This window comes from Mesoplodon bidens (assembly GCF_964165515.1).
Source record: "Mesoplodon bidens genome assembly, chromosome: X".
NCBI lineage: Eukaryota > Metazoa > Chordata > Mammalia > Artiodactyla > Ziphiidae > Mesoplodon > Mesoplodon bidens.
The window spans coordinates 112,243,135-112,266,628 of NC_138163.1; the positions used below are offsets into that span (position 1 = coordinate 112,243,135).

Here is a 23,494-nt window from a genome sequence, read left to right on the forward strand (position 1 = left end):
AGTTAATGATGGGCCAAAATTAATATATAGAATGCTCAATAGTTATTATCTATTCGTAGTACTCAAAAAGTACCTCAGAGCACCTAGTCATACTAAATATGGAAATGTTGTTATATAAATACAGAGGGAAGAAAACACGAGCAGGCTGTTAGAGCCCTTTATACGTGAAAGTTACAAAGACGCCCCCAAATTAAATGCATTTGTTTAGTGCATTAAAGATCAATTGAGTTGTCCACCACTATTCAGTCACAGTAGAGTTCTTCCAAAGCTAGACATAATTACATGAACAGATATTCCTTTGGTGGCTGTTGTTTGTTGGGTTGATTGATTGACACTTGACTCCCCATAGTCAAAAGCCAGTGGTGAGAAACTTGCCCTGATGATAACAGTAATTCACTGTAACAAGAAAGCCACTTTCAATGGGCTGAATGTTACCCAGGATAGATGTATATAACCTGCCATAGTAGAAGCTGGGTACAAACAGGCTCTGGCATTTGGCCTAGTTCCTGCTACCATTACTTTTCCTTATTAAGGACAGAAAGTGATTGCCTTGGTGCAGGGCTGAGTTTCCCTTTTATATAATATAGCGAATATTTTGCCATTTCACAGGAGTAGGAAACAGATCCAGAAACATTCCTTATGCTTGTCAAAAACCCATTCACTGTTATTAGAGGCGTGGACAAAATTTTCTGATCCAGTACAAACACGTCTGAGGGGGAGAACTTAGTCTGAAGTGTTACTTCGAAAAATCAAAACCAAGCATTATTTATTTGCAAAGGAGGCTCTGAAAATCTGGCTGCCTCAACATTTGTTGTTCTCCTTGTTGGATCTAAAATCTTTAAGAATTGATTAAAAGGCAATGAGTAACATACAATACTGCAGTGCTTTTGGATCAAATCAGGAGCTAATAAGGACAGCAGGTAATCATCACTTGTAATTTAAGGCTGATTTACTACTCCCAAAAAATTCTACCAATATCTCACATTAAATAATAAAAACTGCTTCTGAAAATATAGGTATAAATTAATATTTAGAAGATAAGTTTTATCAGCATGCATAACGGAGCTGGAAAAAAAGAAATTAAAATGTAAGAACCGGGTGCTCACTCTAAGATCTCATTTTATCCTCACAACAGCACTAGGTGGTAGGTGCTAGTATTATTATTCTTTTAGTTTTACAAATGAATAAACTGAAGATCAAGTGACTTGCTTGAAGTCAAATAACTGATAAATGGACAAATTATTTTGTCTTCTAAATCTTAACTTCTCTGGAGTTGTATCAAATCAATCACCTGCCATTCTGTGATCAAGCACAAATTGCTCTTCAATTTGGAAAACTATGTAATAAGTTGTTGAGTCTGATTTTCCATCTAGTGTACTGGTTTCTCAAACAAGGCAATATATATCTGATTTTTAAAAGTTACTTAGACGCATGCTAGAAAATAGGCCGCAGGTGAGAGTTACTCCTAACATTTTTTTTCCTGAACACTTTGGAGTGGTTTTATTACTTCTGTCATCACCTCTATTAAAAACAATGGTGTACTTGTATAAGGCAGAATAGACATAACAAAGAGATTTTTGAGTGTAAAGACCACAATATTTGAATGTGGTTTTGATCTTTCCATTTTTCCCAGTTCCAAGAAAAGATCATAAGCAAATGGATTTAAGAGCAGTGGACAGCTAAACCTTTTCACCATATGGGTATTTCAACATCTTTCCTCCAACACTCATGAATACAAATAAAGGTCTTAATTGTTTGACAAATCATGCTGAGCTTTATAAATGATTAAATAGTGATTTTTAAAAAAATAATAGCAAACATTATTTCAAGTGTCTTGTACTCATGACACACGGACAGATAAATGGACAGATAGATGACCTTCACACACATACCTATGGGCACTCATCTCTATCACAGTTAACAGGATTCAAACATTGTGTCTCACTGAGTATTTTTCTCCACGTGTACATGCACACAAGAACATTATAGTTAATGGAATATTACTCAGACATAAAAAGAAACGAAATAGAGTTTTTTGTAGTGAGGTGGGCGGACCTAGAGTCTGTCATACAGAGTGAAGTAAGAGAAAGAGAAAAACAAATACCGTATACTAACACATATATATGGAATCTAAAAAATGGTTCTGAAGAATCTAGGGGCAGGACAGGAGTAAAGATGCAGACATAGAGAATGGACTTGAGGACACGGGGAGGGGGAAGGGTAAGCTGGGACGAAGTGAGAGAGTGGCATGGACTTATATATACTACCAAATATAAAAGAGCTATGTAGTGGGAAGCAGCTACATAGCACAGGGAGATCAGCTCGGTGCTTTGTGACCACCTAGAGGGGTGGGATAGGTAAGGTGGGAGGGAGATGCAAGAAGGAGGAGATATGGGGAAATATATATATGTATAGCTGATTCACTTTGTTATAAAGCAGAAACTAACACACCATTGTAAAGCAATTATACTCCAATAAAGATGCTAAAAAAAAAGAACATTGTAGTTTTAGTTCTGTCTGTTTAAGCTTATTTTTAATATTGAGAAAGGTGTTATGGTGATTGTGTTTTATTTTTATTTTTGCCTACAATTTTTAAAGTTCAGCATCCAAAATTTTGAAAACTCATAAAAGTATTTTTTTAAACGAAAACACTCATAATCTTTCTCTCCATATATTGCCATTAATAGGTTTGAACTTTGCTTTCAAACTTCCAGTGATTTTTTTCAGAATTTTTTTCTATTAAAAAAGTAGAATTGTATTACATACACTATTTTATCTTCTATTATTGACTATTTTCCTCATATTTCATTTAATCATTAATAATATATTTTTAGTGTAAAAGGCAATATAATAAAATCTCAAAATGAAGAATTATTCTCCAATTATTGGGCATTTGAATTGTTTCTAAATTTTGGTCATTGTAGTGACCATTGTTGTTCATGAATCTGTACAGTTAAATTCATTTCGTGCCACCCTCCCTTGCACCCAAGTGGCTTCAGCCATTCTTGTTTTCTTTCAGCTTCTTTTTACTCACACATTTATAAATGCTTTCTTTACTAGGAAATTCACACATTCTATTTTCTGTATCAGGATAAACAGTTAACTCTTATTATTTGCACATCTTCCATTCCAATAACCTCTTCACAAAAGCCTTTCCAGGCCATCTAATAAAGTTAACTAACAGTTCCCCAATTATTGGGCATTTCCTCCACTATTTTTTTAACAGTGTTCTGTGTTGTTCTTTCATAGCACTTATCACAATGTGTGTGTGTGTGTGTGTACGTACTTATTTGTTTATGCCCAGATTGAAATGCCATGAGGTCAGAAACTGTCTCATGTAAGATGCAGCACACTCAATAAAAACTTACTGAACAAATTAACTGATTATCCTAGTCTTATAGGCGAATGGTTACCTTATTTCTTACTTCTGTATATTTAGATATATAGAACTAAAGAGGTAATGTTGGTTGTCAATTAAAATCTCAGTGTCAGGATTTAAGCACGTGAGAGCTCTCTCAACTTCATCCACACTTACCCAAAGGCTGTTATGTAGTGGCAACATAACTATTTAACTAAATGTTGATTTTCATGTTAAAAAAATACAGTTGACTTTTCAAAGCAATTTTTTAACATAACCATCCACGCTGAGGATTGGGGCATTTCTTTTTTAATATTGGCAAATTGGTAAATAGAGAATGCATTGCTATATTCAGAGATTTCTAAATCATCACGCAGAAGTTTTGTTTTTGGCTTTCAGTATCGAATGGCAGAGCTTCAACCAAATAACCTTCATATGCTTAACTAAGAATAGTAGAAGATAGATTTGTTCATGTTTATGGCCTCTTCTGATTTCTTCTATTTTTGTGAATTCTCTTTTTGAAAGAAATAAGTGACTTATTACCACATTTTCACATTGTTTCTGTCTCTTATGGTGATCTTCAAAATGAAATATGGCTTTAAATCCTTACAAAATGAAATTATTCTTCCTATATCGTTGGTTTTTATGGCATGTGTGAGGTTTGTTGACCTGTCATCATCACAGTATAACCTATTACTATAAGAACACATTGAAACAAATCATCCCACACAAACATTGGCCTAGGTAGATATCACTCAATTGCAGCAACATTTCAGATGAGCCTCATTCAACCTTCTGTTTTTATAGAGAAAAAGACAATGTGCACATTTTCATTTCTGAAGGTTGGCCAGTATTATTTATTGAAAAAATGCTCGTTTAAAAACTTGTCCATTTGTACAACACCTGGTCTGTCCATATAACATCAATAATATAAATATAAGAGTAAAGCGGCCCCTACGCACCAGTGTGTACCTTGCCAGCAAGTGCATCTGAAAGAAATTAGAGCCTTGTTTGTATTTTTTCATCATGGTAGTACAGGACTTTTCAATAAAAATAAATTGCTCTTGAGCATATTTGTTTGGATAACAAAAAAGGAAAAGATCCATCTGATTGATAGTGGACAGAATTTTCATTAAGTTTAACAGCAAAAACACCACAATTGCATCATTCACCTTCTTATTTCAAAGGAAACAAAATTAGATGCAGTGAGCTCTACACAAATGTTCACTATGTATATTTTAACCATTAAATACATTATCAAGAATCATGTCAGCATGACATTCTAATATAACAGCTTTACAAGAACATGTAATCCGATCTAGGAATGCTGTGGTCCTCTCTAAATCAGCTTCAAACATTTTTGGGGTTGATATTTTTCTCATTATTTTGATCCACGTTTTTTACCTAATGATCACATTTAATTAAATATACAAATGCTATCAAATGGGAAGACAAAATAGTTTTTTTAATAGGAAAACCTGTATCAAATAAGCCTTTTCTCCCAAGAGCTATAATAATGAAAAACTTGGTTTATTATGTTCACAATAATTTAAATATGTATGCAATTTGCCCAGTTTTGTGTATTTTCTACTTTTCATGTGTCTGCATATCTCTGTAATATCTAAGTACTTGAGTCAGAAAAGAGGCAGTACTGAGTAGGGAGGATCTCACTGAAACGTGGTGCTAATCTAGAGCCTGGTCCTGTTTCCGATACCTGTAGGATGAGTTAGACAAGCCATTTAGGCTCCCACTTCCTCGTCTTCTTTTTTTAAACTATTTGATTGAGGTATGATTGATATTTATAAAGCTATACATGTTTAATGTATACATTTGATGATATTAGAAGTAAATACGCATCTGTGAAACCATCGCCACACTCTATGCCATAAACATATCCATCACCTCCAATTCCTCATCTTTAATGTGGGGATAGTAACACATTTTTTGCTTACCTCATGCATTTGTGCGGGTCTCAAATGAAATAATCATCTGATAGCACTTTATAAAGTATGTAAGGGTAATATATTATCCCTATGAGATAATAGTAATAATTCTCTTAGCATAATGTTAATAACATCTTCACCTGTTTGACACAGTTTTCTATATGATAAATGACATTCCTGGTTTGACCAAAGGATCATACTGGGAGCAATGAGTAGGCAGGTACTTAAGTTGTTGCTGAATCTGGGATGTATTGTGAATGTCTCAGATTGATCCTCTCCCCCATCTTTCTTCTCTTTTTTAACAATTTTCTTCCCACGTTGAGAATATGATAATGTTTTAAATGTAAAATACAAAGATAGCTTTGTTTGTCTTTACTGATTAAACATCTAAAGTGCTTATTTTAAAGAAACAAATTGAGTTTTAGGTTTTATTGATTTATACCCTCCTTCAATCCACAAAGGATTTGAGACAGTGTATAACAAAACTTCAAACTATAAAATGAAATACTAATAGAAAAAATGGAACAAGCGAGATACACACGAAAGTTTTATATTAAGGTCAGGGATAAGAAAAAGGAACATCGGTATGGGAAAAGGGTGGCATAGACTGGGAGTTTGAGGAAGTGCCTCCAAACCATGACAGTCCTTATTAGCTGTTTATTTTGAATGTCAAAACAAGATAAGAGGGCCTCCCTGGTGGCGCAGTGGTTGAGAGTCCGCCTGCCGATGCGGGGGATACGGGTTCGTGCCCCGGTCTGGGAGGATCCCATATGCCGCGGAGCGGCTGGGCCCGTGAGCCATGGCCGCTGGGCCTGCGCATCCGGAGCCTGTGCTCCGCAACGGGAGAGGCCACAACAGTGAGAGGCCCGCATACCGCAAAAAGAAAAAAAAAAAAAAAAAACAAGATAAGAGCCATTTCCGGCTATATTCCTAAAATATGTTTGCTGTCATAATTCTAAGTTGTTCTCACTTGAGTATTTGTCTTAGTTTTTTATAAAAGGCAGCATATTCATAGGGCATCAAGTAAACTGGACCTATGGAACTTTTAAAAAATGCTTTTCCTTTGGATTTTCATGATGTTGATTTATTCTAAACTAATATGTAGAAAAATACCATTAAAGAAAGCTGTGAAATGATGAGATTGATATTAGAGGAGCTTGATGACATTATTTGAGATGTGATGAATTATCATTTACAATTTGAGGTGTATCTTGTCCACTATACATGGCTGTATTCCTAAGTAAGTTTAATAGTATCTACTTGAGCAAATAATATAGTGAATTATGTTTACAAGTGCTGCAATCTTAGTAGATAAAATGAGATAACCTTATTTTGAAATACTGCATTTGAATAATTAAAATACAGCAATGGGAAAGGCTATGTTGTGTGTTCTCACTCTTAAGTAAAAATTCCAGATAAATTATGTTGTTTGAGTGAGTTTATATTCATTTTCCAAATGAATGTAAGCTATCTTTCTGATTGAAAAAGTATAATTTTTCATTGTAAAAATACATTCAAAATAATGAAAGAAAACCAAGAGTAAAAATCATTAATAATCTCATTTCCCAGAGATCACATTTAACATTTTTCTTGATATTCATCTAGTCTAACTCTAACATGCCTCTTTTCAGAAATTGCCCTCCTACATAGGTTCTTCAGTGTCCCTGAATCTTATTTCCTCTTGTTCTATTCTTGTGTAAAGAAAACATATTTTTGCCATGTCAAATACACAGAGTGGTTCATACACCAGATCGTCCGTCGTCTCTGTTCATTATTAACCAAAGGTCCTCGAATTTGTTCAGGTGGTAGGCAATTGGACTTTTTGCTGCACCTTGTAGAATACAATGAAGTATTTACAAGGTTACTTCATTTTAGCAACTGGGGACAATTTTATTAGCTGAAGAAAGAAATTATTTTAAATTGCTTAGAAATGTGGAATTCAGTTTTCGTACCGCATAAGAGATTAAACCACAAACACAGGCACGCATGTCCACCATGAGAACAAGTTGTCATCCAAACCCAAATGAGCCACCTCACATTGTCTTTGCTAATGAGTATTTGTTTGCGCCTTGTTCAGTCATCCAGAAATGCCCTTTAGCAGGGATAGATGGAAACCAGTTGCACTGACTTCTTCCCATTTTTGAAAATTGGGATGACATTTGCTCATCCAGTGATAACATAGTTCCTCAAAGACCACTGACAGCAGGGTAGGACCATACTGTGCAAGTTCTCTCATTTCCCCAGAATATAATTGGTCTGGGGCCAGAGATTTTAGCTCATTTAGAGCAGCAAGGTGCTCTTTTGAAACTCCCTCACCTATTTTGGACTTCATTTCTCTCGTACAGTTATGCCTTTTCCAGTCTGATGAACATTGTCCCTGACAGAGCAGACAAGCAGAGGAGCTGGGCAGTTCTGCTTTCTGTGTCATCTCTATCCCTCACCTTCCCCTTCTGCCCCAGTCAGTGACCCTATCTCTTTCTGGTTCTTCTTTCTCCAAATGAAAGTGAAAAGGCCCTGGATGTTGTTTTTAACATCGTCACGAGTCTTGCTCAGTTCCAGGCTCAACTGTTCCTCACTGTTTCTATATTGTTCTTTATAGTATTTGCCCTCAGTTACGCATCTCTTATTTCATCCCGTGTTGATACACTTTTAGAATCTGAGCTCGTTTAGGATCCCCTGTGTGGTGGCATGCATCTTGTTAAACACGACACTGCTTTTTAAGACCTCTTTGGGATTATTTGCGATTATGTTGTCAAAATTTTATTTTTGAAAGTCTCGCGGGCTTCTTGAGCCATTTTCTCTTTCAAAATTTAAGATTATGGGATCACTATGCTTTCCCCCCTTCTTAATCTAATAAATACACCACACATATATACATACACACTCTCCTGAAAGATGGATGCCACTTTACTTGTCTTAACAATTGTTCAAATCGATCGTCGTATATAGGGATAAAAAAAATAGTATAACATCCCTGATGGTTCACTAAGTCTGTCCCTGTATAACCTGATCAGTCTCCTGAACTCTTTTAAATTCTGTCTGCAAATGACAGAGGTTTGGCGATCAGCCTTTCTTAGTTCTTTTCTTGTACAAGGAACATCTATTGATATATGTGCTTTGTGAAGTGAGAGAGAAGTTAATTGTTAGAAATCTTCATTCTTAACATGGCTAAGGTAGTGTTTAAGTGAGGAGAGATAAGTATTTGAAAGTGATATTATTCTTATTTCTTAATAGAAGTAAAATTTATAAAACATAAAACAGATTTATTTGGGAGGGGAGGAAAAGCTTATTCTTATATAAAATTTGAACCTACTTAGTTCATCATTTCAGTCTCTCAAGACACTTTCACTTAATATTCAGATTCTGCCATTTCATTTATTTTCTATGCTTTCTTGCTCTGTATGACTGTAGCAGATAAATACGGAAGTGTAGAAGGATGTCCCAAGAACTGGGAAACAAAGATATGGTGTTCAATTTAAGTTTGTCAAGTGATTCTACTCATAAAAGCAACGCCTCAATGAAAAAAATTAATAAACATTTCCATTGCTTCATGCCACATTCCAGTCAATTCCTACTCCCTATAGGCACCTGTTGTTATCATTTCTTATCACCATAGATCCGTTTTGTCAGCTCTTGACTCCATATAGATGGAATTGTGCAGTATGTGCTATTTTGACCAACATACTACTATTGAGAGTCATGCATGTTGTGAGTATATCAATAGTTCACTCCTTTTTATTGCTGGTTAATATTCACATTGTATAAATATACCACAATTTGTTTGTGTATTCTTCCGTTGATGGACATTCAGGCTGCTTTCAGTTTGGGGATAGATGAATAAAGACACTATGATTGTTTGTGTACAAGTCTGTTTGTGAGCATATGTTTTTATCTCTTTGGGGTAAATACCTAGGAATAGAATGGCTGAGTCAAATGTTTAAATTTATAAGATGGCGCAAATCACTTTTCTAAAGTGGTTGTGCCGTTTTATACTCACACCAGTAATGGTGGAGCTGTCTATTAGCTCTACATCCTACCAGTATTTGATCTTAAGAGTCCTTTTAATTTTTGCCATTTTGTGGGATTTGAAGTGGTATCTTGTTGTGGTTTGAATTTGCGTCGCTCTGATGACTGACAATATTGAACATCTTTTCGTGTGTTCACTGTCCATTCATGAACAGAGATCATTTGCCTTCTTACTGGGTGAAAGTAATATTTTGAGGTCATTGATATCACTTGGAAATTGGAAATGACAGAGACATTTCCCTACTTTTTAAAATATTTTCTCTGAAGACTCCATTGCAAACAGTGTTGCTGCTTGGACAGCGGTGCATTACCTTTGTAGAAGCCCTGCTCCATGGACATCCGTGTCACTAATATGAAGTGCCAAACATTTTAATTTTCTTTGACTAGTTGCTGAAGATTGTCTCTTCAGAGCCATCAGCAGTAACTTGTTGCTTAGAAGCCTACTAGGTGTTTTAAAATACAGAAATATAATTTAATCATTATTTTTACCACATGTAATATGCTTATTCATTTAGTCACGTAGCCAACAAACTTTTACTGATTAACGTGGTGGAAAACTCAAACATAAAGAAAACAGTGTCCTGGGCTTCCCTGGTGGCACAGTGGTCAAGGATCCGCCTGCCGATGCAGGGGACATGGGTTCGAGCCCTAGGCCAGGAAGATCCCACATGCCACGGAGCAACTAAAGCCCATGTGCCACAACTACTTAGCCTGCGCTCTAGAGCCCATGAGCCACAACTACTGAAGCCTGCGTACCACAACTACCAAAGCCCACGTGCCTAGAGCCCTTGCTCCGCAACAAGAGAAGCCACCGCAATGAGAAGCCTGTGCACCGCAACGAAGAATAGCCCCCACTCGTCTCAACTAGAGAACAACCGAGAGCAGCAACGAAGACCCAAGGCAGCTTAAATAAATAAACAAACAAATAAGGAAGGAAGGGAGGGAGGGAGGAAACAGTGTCCTTGCACCAAAGAAACTCATAAACTTGCAACCAAAATAAGGATGTTTAATTTTATATAGACTATGAAAGACATCCTACAGTTGATAGGCAGTAGAATTTTGTGGGATAGATGACTTCTAGTTGAAATTTTACTTGTAAGTGTGATAGTATTTGGGGTGTGTTTTCATTTATCCATTTAACAGACGTCTTTTGAGCACTACTATCTATGTAGCTGGCACTTTGCTAAGCACTAGAGTGAGAAAACCAGTGATGATTCTGTCTCCCGGAGCTCATAGTCTAATGGACTGAAATGAAAGGATTGCATAAGTAGAAACAAGGGCATTTGTGATGGAGGAAAGAGAATGGCAAAGGTCTAGGGAATGGCCGAGGAATCACTGTGAGTTGTCCATGGATAAAGAATTGTAGAGTCACTTTGAGAAGCCTAGAAAGGTTTCTCCCAGGATACTATGAGGTTCTGAATGTTACCTAAGCTATTTGGGCTTCATTAAGCAGGTAATGAGGATTCAGTATGTATGTTTGAGCAGAGAATCAACCACCAGTACTGCCCATCAGGAGGATTAATCTGGAAAGGATACATATGATGTTTTGGTGTGAGAAGCGGTGAAGGAAAACAGTTGGGAGGAAGTATTACTAACGTAGATGAAATGTGGTGAACAACCAGCGAGGGAGGGGGAAGTAACAGTGATGGAATCAACTGGGCAGGAGGTGTAACATTTAGGATCAGTAAGACTTGAATTGGGGAAAAGAAAGAAAGGGATAAAATAAGGATGAACTGGCAACCTGGTAACTGGGAGAATACAGATGTCATTCAAATAGAGAGTAAAATCAACAAGAGAAAGCAGTTTCAAAATGATGTTATTGTTGGCTTCAAAATGTTTTCTTTGAGTTTAAGAAACATTTAAGAGTTAAATGTTTTCTTTGACTTTCTTTGGGTTTAAGTCAAATGGAAATGTGCCGAAATGCTAAGCAGTGGTTAAGGAAGCTTCACTAGACATAAAAAATTTAGAAAACGTTAACATTTGATAATTGAATCTCTTCCACTACACAAATTAGATTTCTAAGGACGTCAACAACACCTCTTTTTGCAACTATCTCTGATCTTTTAGGGATTCACATGAGTAATTCCAGAAGTTTTAACAGAAGACTTGCTTAAGTCCCCTGGCTGTTTTATTCTTAGGTTCTTCTCATTTGTATATAGTTCAGCAAGATACAAATTGTTGACACTGTACAAATACGTTAATAGCAGAGAGAATCCATTCTTGTGCCTGATTTGTCTGATTTCCAGAGGATGTGCTCAGTCAACAACAGCTACACAATTGTCTTTTATCATCTTCTCATCTAATTCCATGAAGGAGAGAAGCATTGCCATACAACAGATAATGAGTTGGAAAATAAGAAAGCTAACCTCAGAAATTAAGGCTTTAACAGAAAAGGGTAGCTTGTGTTTAATGCCTGTGTAACTTGGCAAGAGGGACATATAAGGCTTAGCGATGCCCAACATGTGCTTAGAGGTCGATTGTTAGTGGATGTCTTGGGGGTTCTGTAATCTAAGCTCATGTTTAAAATCAATTAATTGATGTTAGACACAGGGATCTGTTTTTATCCCTCTTTATTTCTGGGCCTTTCCATTCTCAAGGGCCTGAGAAACTAAACCTTACTTTGATAACTTGTTATTTGTGGTAAGAGATGAGACTTTAGTAAAACACAATTATTTTTTAATGTCTCTCTTCCATACTAGGGTGTTGAATATATTTCAAAATTTTACTTTTAACCTTTCTTAGATGGGAAACTATTCAAGAGTACTGTCATATCTTGCCTAGTATTATGCTCAATTTATGAGTGAATATTTCTTGAACCATTATTAAGGTAAGCAGTATCCAGCACTGTGTCCAGTGCCTCAGGCTTTGATAATCATAATTACCACAATCTCTGTTTCTTCTCCTGATCATCTCCCCACACCTAGGTACATATATGTATACACACACGATCATACAAGTAATTGGTCTCTTTTACAGATCATCTCCATAATCTCATTATAATACAGTGTTGTATGTAGTTATTTGCTTGCTATTCTCTCCGCCATGAAACTGAGTATTGACAGGAAAATACGAACCTATTTATCACTGTAAAGGTATCAGATACAAAATAGTAACCTAACTATTTGCTGGAGTGAATCATACTGAAGAGAATACTTACCTGCATTGAACAGTTTACCTATACTAAACAACCATTTAGAGATTATGCCACAGTTAAAGCACATAGAATTCCTTTGAGTACAGAAAAGGAGTTTGTTAAGGGACAAGTTTAATTCCTGATCTCTTATTCATTCTCTCATGAATATATTTTAATTCATCTTTGTCCAGTGATTTTTAGCACTGGGTGGGTCAAATATAGGGTAAGTAGGTACAAACAGCTTTATGAGAGCGATACTCTATTCTTTTTGAAATGGAGAATTGTACTGCCTCTCAACTTTCTATATTATGCACATCATGAGATTGATCTCTTTGCCAGCAGATGAACAGAAAGTGTTTCAGTGTAGAGATATAGCAAGGGCCAGTCATGACAACATTACTCCTCTCACTTTCCTATGTAACAATTTTCATGCAAATATTCAGGGAGTCCCCAAATACGTTTGGATTATTAATGCTACCTTTGAGGTTACCCACAAAGTTTTCAATGAAAATGAAAAATCCAACCCTATTCAGAGCCAAACCAACATCACAAATTTTAGACTTAGCTCTGCCAGTAGTGATCGCAGTTATATTTTCAGTCCTAATTTTTCCTCTGGGGTTCAGCCCAGTATCTCCAACTGCCCAGTTGATGTATTTTCCTTCATTCACATCTACACTGAATGGCTAAATCCTATCTATCTACCTCCCAAATATCAGTTGGTTTCATCAACTTTTCTCTGCTTGTACCACTGACTCCCCAATCCACGCTACTATTTTTCCTCACCTTAACTACAGTGATGACTACTAGGTCTCTCTATTTGTACTCTAGACCTTCTCCAATCCATCCTTCTACTGCGGCCAATGATGAACAACACTTAGCATAGTGCCTGGCCAATAGGAGATGCTCAATAAATAGTTGTTCAGTCAATGAATGACTCAACGGGTGAAAATATTTGATAAACATGGCAAGTACCAACAGGAACTACAACTTTTCAGAGTTTTTAAAACTATCCTAGTAATTACGTAGAAAGAATTTATGCCTCAAGTCATGTGTTCTATTACCAGGACCACATAATGAAAGCATGGTCAGAGACAAGAGCCTCCTTTTGATCAGAGAAACGTCAATTTGTTTTCTTAACAGATCTAAGTAAATGGAGAGAAAAACAGCTCTTAAATATTTCCTGGTAGTTCTCCTGGAGTTCTAATGAATGATTTAGAAGCCAAGAAGGCTTGAATAAATCTGTGAACCTAGAGAGACCTAGCATTGATTTGAACAAAGTAAAACCTATTAACTTTGCAAAGTTGTGTGCTTTATAACAACAGTTTTCTTTAAAGCAAGGGCCACTGCTCTCAGAGGGCAGTGGAAGGCATGTATGCTCCACCTAAAGGCGTTCAAATTATTAAAGTCCTAATGCCAAAACATGTCTGAGGACAGATTTAATTTGCAGCCTTCAGTTTCAGATCCCCAAAGGCAGAGATTTAACATATATACTGTTTTATTCCTTTGGAATCTGCTTGAAATCGAGAAATGCATGTTTTGGTTTTTTTCCCCCCCAAGGCATTATTTCTTGGGGAAGGAAGAAAACAAAAGCCTGAGATAATCTGATAAAGCATGTAGTACTTAAAGTACTTTATGATGAATTCATTTGGTATCCACATTAATAGAAGTGATAATAATGAATGTATATATCACTGATGGATGTGGATGAGAAGTGATAATAATGAATGTATATATCACTGATGTGGACGAGATAAACACATCTAAAGGAAATTTCATTGTAATTTGATATTAGGTAAATGCCCCATTAAAATAAATCGCTACTATACATAATTTTCCTTTAGTTCATTGGCAGGATGTTTGCTTTGGAAAAGGAACAATCTAATTCTAGTTTGAGGAGGAATTCTCATTATTCTTTTATAGCAACCATTATCAGGAACAGATAGTGAATTGAACCAAGGAACACATCTACTACACAGGAAAAAAGAGTACTAGATGAGATCTGACCAGACCCCTGCTGCCTCCATTTCCTGTAACAAACTAACAAAAACATACATGTTGTTTTAGCAGTATTATTAGTGGGACACAGTAGATGTTTACTGAAATGCAAAACAAATGAGACCAGGAGAAGTAACAGGCTAAAAAGGTACATTTTATTTTTGATTGATCATTTGTGAAGGCTGCTCCTCTTTGATTTGATTTAGTTGGCAAATCACAAATAAAAGATCTGTAGGTCCTTAGATAAAAGTTGAGTCTGAGGTACAGTTCAAATTTGGAGACATTTTATGGTCAAAAGAAGAAAAAAACTCCTTCAGTATTACTTAATCCTTAGCTGTAAAGTCTAATATAGACATGAACGCTACCAATGGATGACACTAAATAGAAATATTTTATAAATACCTATACAAAGGCGAGGCACTTAGCTCTCTCTCGGCTCTTCAAGGGTCCAGCAAAAGACGAACATTTAAGCTGAGCAATGAGTTTGATCTGCAAAACTTGGGACACTCGAGGAAGCAGAAAGCCATTCTGCTTTACTGGGAGTTGGAGTTGAAGTTGGAATTGGGGAGCAGCAGTAGAGCAGTCTGCAAAGGCAGAGGAGAGAACAGGCTGTAGAGGCCCTTCAGACTTTGCCTGGTAGGCTAGTATTTGGACTTAATCTTGTAGTAAATATGTAGGCGTCATTCTTGATCTCCTCACTCTGGGCTCTGGACCTTGATTCTTGCCTCCTACACCTTTCATTCTTTACTAAAAAATTACCACTTTTCACTTTTTTTAATCCTACCTATTTTTGTGTTTACTATTTTTTTTCACTCTGCCTCTCTTTCTCCCTCTTTCAAACTGCTGGATTTCCCCAATTTTAGCCATCTTTCAATCCTTGTCACTGTCCTCATGAGGTGCTCTCACAGGGTCATCAAGTCTTTCATGAGGATAGCGTCACCCAGCCCATGAATGGGCTAGGTTGAGTGTGTCCTGTTGCTAAGTCCGCTGTTTTCCTTAAGTATGTGTCCATTTCCTTACAAAAATTCATCATCTAACAAAAGTTGAAAGATATTTTCTGAGCACGTTAAAACCTCTAAAGATGGTCATGACTGTATAGTCTAAGAACTAACATGAGAGACAAACTTGTCCGATTTATCTTTGAGAGAAGGACCAGAAACAATTTTTCAGACTCTAACTTGGATCCTAGGGACTGACAAAGAGGAACAGTGGCAAAGATAGTGCATCATATTTTTTATGAAATTGCACCATAAATTTCTACCTGGCAGTTTCACAAATCTCTAGAGGGTTCATATTATTACATGTTTTCACTTGACCAATGAGTAAACTGAGGCAATGATTAATCTATCTCAAAATAAAACATTAACAGACTTACCAGTAAATCACAGGATTGGATTTTTGACATATCTGCTTGTTCAGTGAAGGTTTGTTTTTCTCTCTTGTTTCCCTCAGTCTTTATCTTTTCTCCCAATCACTTTTTGTCTCGTCTATTTTCCTATTCCACCTAGTTTGTGATATTTTGCCAATTCTTTATCTCCTACATAGCTTATCCAATTTGTCATTGTACAATTTCCCATAACTGCTTCTTAGCTTTTTATTTTTCTTCAGTTGTCACATTTTATTTTCCAGGTATTGTGTTTTGATACAGTTTTGGAAAGTTTTACAAATATACTTATTAAACTTATGCAATATTTTCATATAAAATGTACTAGTTTCTTTGTCTCATATTTTTCCCTCTATAAAAATCTACTGATAGCTGTTCCTTCCTTGCCTATAATTCTTCTTCTCTTCCCTCAATTTGACCAGACTTGGAGGACTTAGATATGTGTGTCACTTTCTATAATTTAGGAACATTTCTCAATTTTTTTGGTGTTTTTTTTTTTTTTTTTTTTTTTTTTTTTTTTGCGGTACGCGGGCCTCTCAGTGTTGTGGCCTCTCCCGTTGCGGAGCACAGGCTCCGGACGCGCAGGCTCAGCGGCCATGGCTCACGGGCCCAGCCGCTCCGCGGCATGTGGGATCTTCTCAGATCGGGGCATGAACCTGTGTCCCCTGCATCGGCAGGCGGACTCTAAACCACTGTGCCACCAGGGAAGCCCCAACATTTCTCAATTTAAAAAGCATACAAGAAGTTAATAATAATGCAGTAACTCTAAAACATTGCCCCTTCTGCTCCCTTGCCTGCTCCATGTATTTCTTGCCTACCTTTCTTTAATGGTGTATCTATTTTGTACACTTTTGTCCCCTTTCATGCAGAGATTCTGATTCAGTTGGTTTACGGTGGAATTCTGGACTTTTATATTTATATTTTGAAAAAGCTCCCTAGGGGAGTCTGATAAGCAGTCATTATTAAGAATGATGCTTTAATATTGGAATCAAAACACAATAAGCTTTCTAACTATGATGAATAACCCAATCAATTTAATTATGATTTTTTTCTATCCAAAGCTAAGACTAGATGTTAATTGCCAGAGAAATAGATAAGGATGCCTATGACAACAGAACATTAATACGATATCAAAGCTTGGAAAGTTCACTGGTAGTGAATAATTTAGTACTTAAAATATCTAGAAGCTATAGAATGAAAATTAATTTGTTTTTCACTAAGTGAATAAAGTTGATTGAGGTTTTACATTTAATTTTGTAAGTCAAATTTTATCTTTGGGCTCAAACGCTAACTGTAAAACAACATGTACAAGTTTTTACTTCCTGTTTTGATCCATTATTTTGTCGTCTTAAGCTTTATTACTGAAAATTCTCCTCATGTCAGTCATACACTATAAATACTTCTCCTGCTTACAAAATCTCACATTTTGCAGTACACTATTTAATGAGCTCTTCTTTCACAAAATTAAAAAAAAAAATCTGAAGGCCCTGATTTGGGACTCTATATAAATGAGATTTGGATCTAACAATTTTAAATTATTGCTTCATTCTTAGCTACTCAGTTCTATCGCTTATCTGGGAAATAGAAATAATAAAACCCTTGTTGATTCTACAATTGGATTGTAAAAGTCACCGTAGCCATCAGCCATGAAGTAGAAGGGCCAAGATCAAAAATACAAAGCAAGGTGGCTGAGAGAAATTTCTGAAGCAGCTTTAGTTTATAGCATTATAACCTAGCCTCAAGAATTCTTTGATTCCTTAACAAAGATCCAGAAGGCATTTACTCTATCATGTTATTACTCAAAGTGTTGTTCCCAGACCAACGATATCAGTATCCCCTTGAAGCTTGTTAGAAGTAGAGAATTTGGGGCCCTCGACACACCTACTGAATCAGAATCAGCAGTTTAACAAGATCTCTAGGAGATGTGCACATTAAAGTTTGAGACGCAGTGCTATAGTACACATCTGATAGGTGCTCCATGCATTTTTTCTTTTCTTTTTTTTTTTTTTGCGGTACACGGGCCTCTCACTGCTGTGGCCTCTCCCATTGCGGAGCACAGGCCATGGCTCACGGGCCCAGCCGCTCCGCGGCATGTGGGATCCTCCCGGACCGGGGCGCGAACCCGTGTCCCCTGCATCGGCAGGCGGACTCCCAACCACTGCGCCACCAGGGAAGCCTGCTCCATGCATTTTTAAAAAGTATTTCTAACAGTCGTGGGTATTGGACACCATTGGAGATACAAATTAGAGTCATAATCTTTCTCCTCTAACAGCTTCCCTGACTTTGGTGTTTTCGACAAAGGTTTCCCCATTTCAGGAGTCATTCATGATGGCATGATCCAGCTAGTTCTCCAGCCCTGTTGATTCTGCCTTAACAGTTCATGTTACCTCTTGCCTTTCTGTTCTGGTGCATTGTCTAAACTCTAGGTTTAGCCCCAGTACCTACCTCGCAGACTCCTGTCCTAGCTGTTTTACCTGTGTCCCTGACTTAACATTAGCCTAAACTTTGCCTCAGAATTACCTAGGAACACAGCTCTAGCTCTGACACTCCTGTACTTATGTCATTTTCTGTTGCTCTCCAACGAATTGCAAAGTCTTTAATGAAAAGCAAAGTCCTCTCTGCCCAAGCCCAATATTAATCCAGGGCTACACCTCTCCCTAAACTTCCACTCTCATACGGTGACATAGAGCCCAAATGTATACCCGGGATCAGATCACAAAAATTGCACACCATAGGCCTTGTCTTCTGCCATCCCCTTCCCCTCCATCCCAAACCTGCATGTCCCTAAGGCCTACCTATTCTTTCAATTCCAAATTATCCCCCAAATTATCTCCTTTTCATCCTTCCACTAAGATCCTCCCCCTTCTGATCTATCATTTATTGAGCACCTTGCTTTCTCTCTATTCTACTATATATAGTGTAACAAATTGTCCTTCACAAATATGTCTAATCTTGTCAGCTAGATTATACACTGCCTAAAACCTAGAAAATTGTACTTATTTCTTTGAATCTCTAGGAGGTCCAGTGATCAGTATTAATACTAATAATACCTTGGCAATGATAAGAACTCCTTCCTTCCTCCCCTCCTCTCCTCCTCCACTTCCTTTATTCATAGATTCATGCACTCACTCAGTGGATACTTATTGAAACCCCTCATGAACCAGATGTTACAGTAAGCATTAGGAACAAGACTGTATATAGGACACGATCTCTGACCTCAAGGAATTTATGGTATAATCGGAATATAGACACAGTTTGTTATGAATGGGGCTACCTGTTACTAAACAATGACTGTCACATGCAACAGTGATCTGAACAGGTGTTAAAGAGTGTGATGCAAGTAAAGTCAACTAGCTGCAAGGAAGTATCACGTGTTTACTAGAGCACGTCTCATGCACAAGAGAGTATGGTCGGGAAAGCTTACGAATAGCTCAGTGACTGTGCATAGTTTTATGTTCATTGTGAGGTACTGTGCTCCTGGAATAATGGCCTGTTGTCATTTTTGCGGATTTAGTGAGTCTTTTAACTGCTGAAGACATACTACCAAAAATTCTAGTATTCAAAATAATAATACATGAAAGTAGTAAAAAACAAACAAACAAACAAAAACCCAAGAAATTTATGTGTAATGAGAATCTAAAGGAGATTTGACCCAGTCTTAGAAAACAGGCATTCATTTATTTATTTGGCAAGCATGTAATGGAGTTTGTATGTACTTGCTCTTGGAATAGAGGGATATAAGAATATTATGTAATTAGAATCACACGTACTGGAAAGTGGTCTGCATAATGACTATCCCATCCATACATAAGGGTCTGTGAGTCCTTTAGATTGAAATATGGTAAATATCTCAAGTTCTTATATGACTTCATTTTCTAAACTTCAGGTTTAGTAATGGGTTGTAATTGCCTTACAAATTCTAGATTACCTTTCTTTTTTTTAAAAAAAAGGAGGGCTTCCCTGGTGGCGCAGTGGTTGAGAGTCCGCCTGCCGATGCAGGGGACACGGGTTCGCGCCCTGGTCTGGGAAGATCCCACATGCCGCGGAGCGGCTGGGCCCGTGAGCCATGGCCGTTGAGCCTGCGCGTCCGGAGCCTGTGCTCCGCAATGGGGAGAGGCCACAACAGTGAGAGGCCCGTGTACCGCAAAAAAAAAAAAAAAAAAAAAAAAAAAAAAGGAGAGTGCCGTTTTTATTTAACGGCAAAAGGCATTCTTAATACATATTTGGTTGTAACAGTCTTTTTTAAAAGAACTATTTTTCTGACACTGTATTCTTAAAATTTCATTTAGGATAAAAAGCAGAAGATATTTAAGCTTGACACCGTCAATGACTCATAAAAATGTTCTTGTGGCTATAGATTATTTTTAAATTTCTCTGTACCTTAGGGATTTCTTGATAGGCTGCCCCTGAAAGCAATTAATTCTCAGTCTTATGTGGTTTTATAATGCAAAATTAATTGATGGAAACAGAATTTGAAATAAATTTCCTTCTCGTATAGTAATGAATTTTTGTTTAAATATCTCGAGGCTTTTTAAAAAGTACTCTGGCTACACTATGTTTCTTCTTTTTCACCTCTCATATTGACAGTCTCGAAGAAATCTGAATACTTTCTTCATGTTTAAGTTTTACAACACTTCATAGACTATTAAACATGGAATATCCTTGTGGGGACAAGAAATCGAATTTGCTCTTGAGAAGGTTTCCAACTAATTGATTTGTAGGACATTATAACATCCTCTAGCTGACAAGCTTTACAAATATAAAAACGAGCTGAACCGAGAGGGTGCTTTTTTACTGACACATGAAAGGTGTCTTTCTGTCTTGTATCCTTTGGATATGGGCATGTCAGTTTCATAGAGAAACGTTCACATGGAGCTTTTTTATTTCTTTCTCTCCCAATAGAACTGCATGTGGTAGCACACTGTTTAATCTTTTCTCAAATAAAAGGACATGGGGCTTCATTTTTGTTTTGCCTTTTTGGTATCTCACAGGAACTCCAGGATGGCATCGGGCAGCGGCAAACTGTTGTCAGAGTATTGAATGCAAATGGGGAAGAAATAATTCAGCATTCCTCAAAAACAGATGCCAGTATTCTACAAGAAAAATTGGGAAGCCTGAATCTGCGGTGGCAGGAGGTCTGCAAACAGCTGGCCGAAAGAAAAAAGAGGTAGGGCGACAGATAAAATAGGAATTCTAAAGTTTTAGCGGAGCTGTTTAAGCTGCCCTTAAGAAGAAAAACAAAAAAGATTTTGTGAAAGATTATAACCAGGGTGAAAGGCACTAATGTTAAGGAGCCCATCAACAACAGTGAATAGCAATAGTGAACTTGTTCTTTCTTTTTCTAGAATAATAAAATACGTAGCCGTTGCTAGTTAAATAGGCAGTGCTTTTTGACCGTTTTAAATTTTGAAGTTTGTTTTAAAAATCACACATGATTGTTTAAATATGAATGTCTTCAGTCTATTCCAGCTTAAACAAGCTGCGTCTCAATTATTTTTTAAAGAAGATGAGAAAGGGAAGTTATAAATGACCATTTTGTAGGAAAGACTGCTCTTTGGCTAGATTTTTTTAACAGCTACAAATGTGACTTATGATGCTGAAAAACATGATAGTCATATTTACCTTTTAGTTCCACTACATTTCTTAGTACATTCCGGAAAAGGGACTTGGGCTGAAAACGTTCAAATCTAGAGAGGGAAACAAAACCTGAGAAAGGTTAGTGTTGAATTCAATCATCATTTAACTTTCCCTTGGAATGTATCGAAAGCACAGAAAGCCAAGTGTGTGCTGCTGCAGTTGGAAAACATAGATATTTTTATAAACAGGACTTTGTATTATGCTTCCAGTTGTTGCGAATGTTTCCTGTTTCATAAGGGAGGACTTGGTCTTTATTTACCAAATGAGACTATTGTTATGAACAATGAAAACTCAGTTCTACTGCCAAGCTCTTGCTTCCTACCTATCATCTACATAATAGGTGGATTTTAATATTCAGAAAGCTAGAACAATTCACTGATGAGCATCTTTGGTGAGGATGTGTTAGAAAGATTTTGGAATTATGTTCATTGTCATTGCCCACCTCCTCTGGCCGCCTTTGCTCATGTTGCATTATTCAGAAAGTAGGTACAGTTCATATTGCTGTACAAAACAAATGCATTAGTTTATCTACACACATGTGCGCACACACATACACAAATCTTGCTAAAGTTAAAAAATAATAGCTTCATCTAAAAACATTTTTATTTTAAATCTTGGTTTAGAAAATATTGTTTTATATATATATAAAACAAAATATATATTGTTTTATATATTATATATATAATCATAGAATAAAGATCCAAATTTTGTAGTTAAATTGCTTCCTTGGGAAAGTCATACACTTTTTTTTTCCCAAAATTGAAATCCTTCTATTAAATACACAACTATCCCATTATTTAAATAACTGATATATTTACACTATGGGCAGGTTTAAACCTGTATAACATCATTTCTGCCCCAGACCCAATCTAGTCCAAAATAAGATGTTAAGAAATGGGGAGGTTAGCGGAGCGGCTAGGCCCGTGAGCCATGGCCGCTGAGCCTGCGCGTCCGGAGCCTGGGCTCCGCAACGGGAGAGGCCACAGCAGTGAGAGGCCTGCGTATAGCAAAAAAAAAAAAAAAAAAAAAGGAAATGGGGAGGTTAAGGAAAATTGAATAGCATGTATAAGAATATGTTGAATTCATAAAGTGGATTAAATTGATTGGAGGATTATTTTTTCATTATTGTATGCAAGGTATTGTTTCTCATTTTGAAATACCTTACTCATATAATGTTTGAGTAAAGCTTGTTAATATTTTCTATAACTTCTTACCTGGATTTTAAAATTCTTGTTATTGGTATTGACTTCTAAATGCAAATTATAACTTATAAATGAAGATAGGGCAATATACCTGTTTCACCAAATAAGCTGTAAAATTTTAGATCTTTCTAAGCTTATAAGAAATTGGTGTATGCTGACTCTTGTGAAATATTACACAAACTGTAGGTTAATTACAGCTAGGGATTTGGCTGTAATTGGTTAGAAAAAATTTCTCACATTTAAACATTCTGACCTACATTAACTATTGCACTTTAGTTCCTTAAAAAGTCAAGATCAGCTTCCTTGAGTTTTTTTTTAACTCAGCTTTTAAAGTTGTCTACTTCATGATACATTTAAAAAATAAATGTTAGCATATTTAAATTTCCACTGAGATCAGTTTTGTGGCATAGTCAGGATTTTTGTATCATTTAAATTTTATGAAATGTAAAAAAGTAATAAAATATAAGTGCCATTTCTATACAAACACACTCACAGCTATTTCCAAGCACCCAGTAGCACATAAAGTAAAAATAAGTAAAATAATATTTTATAAAGAATATGTTAACCTAACAATTGTGGGAGGGCTGTACATGAGACTATTATTAATCAGTGTCATGCTTTCAATGCACCCCAAGCAGAAGTTAGAAGGAGATAGAAGTTATTTATTGCACAGGTGAAAAATAAGATGACTGTTCAAGGTGACAACAGTATTCTTAGTTTGCAGTGGGATTTAAATGCAGCTGTTGGAAATCGATAATATTTCTTAGTCCATGTACACAAATGAAAAAAATGTATAATTTAAGCAATTAAAGTCTA

At 36.4% G+C, this 23,494-nt stretch overlaps 1 protein-coding gene across 2 annotated transcripts in view; it reads left to right on the plus strand.

Annotated features, from left to right (window-relative positions):
• Positions 1-23,494, plus strand: part of DMD (dystrophin) — a 2,087,389-nt gene that overhangs the window by 1,218,344 nt on the left and 845,551 nt on the right. For both annotated transcript variants that reach the window (XM_081221405.1, XM_081221404.1), the window contains exon 45: positions 20,831-21,006. In XM_081221405.1, coding sequence (XP_081077531.1) covers positions 20,831-21,006 — 176 coding nt within the window. The remainder of the gene's footprint in view (positions 1-20,830; positions 21,007-23,494) is intronic.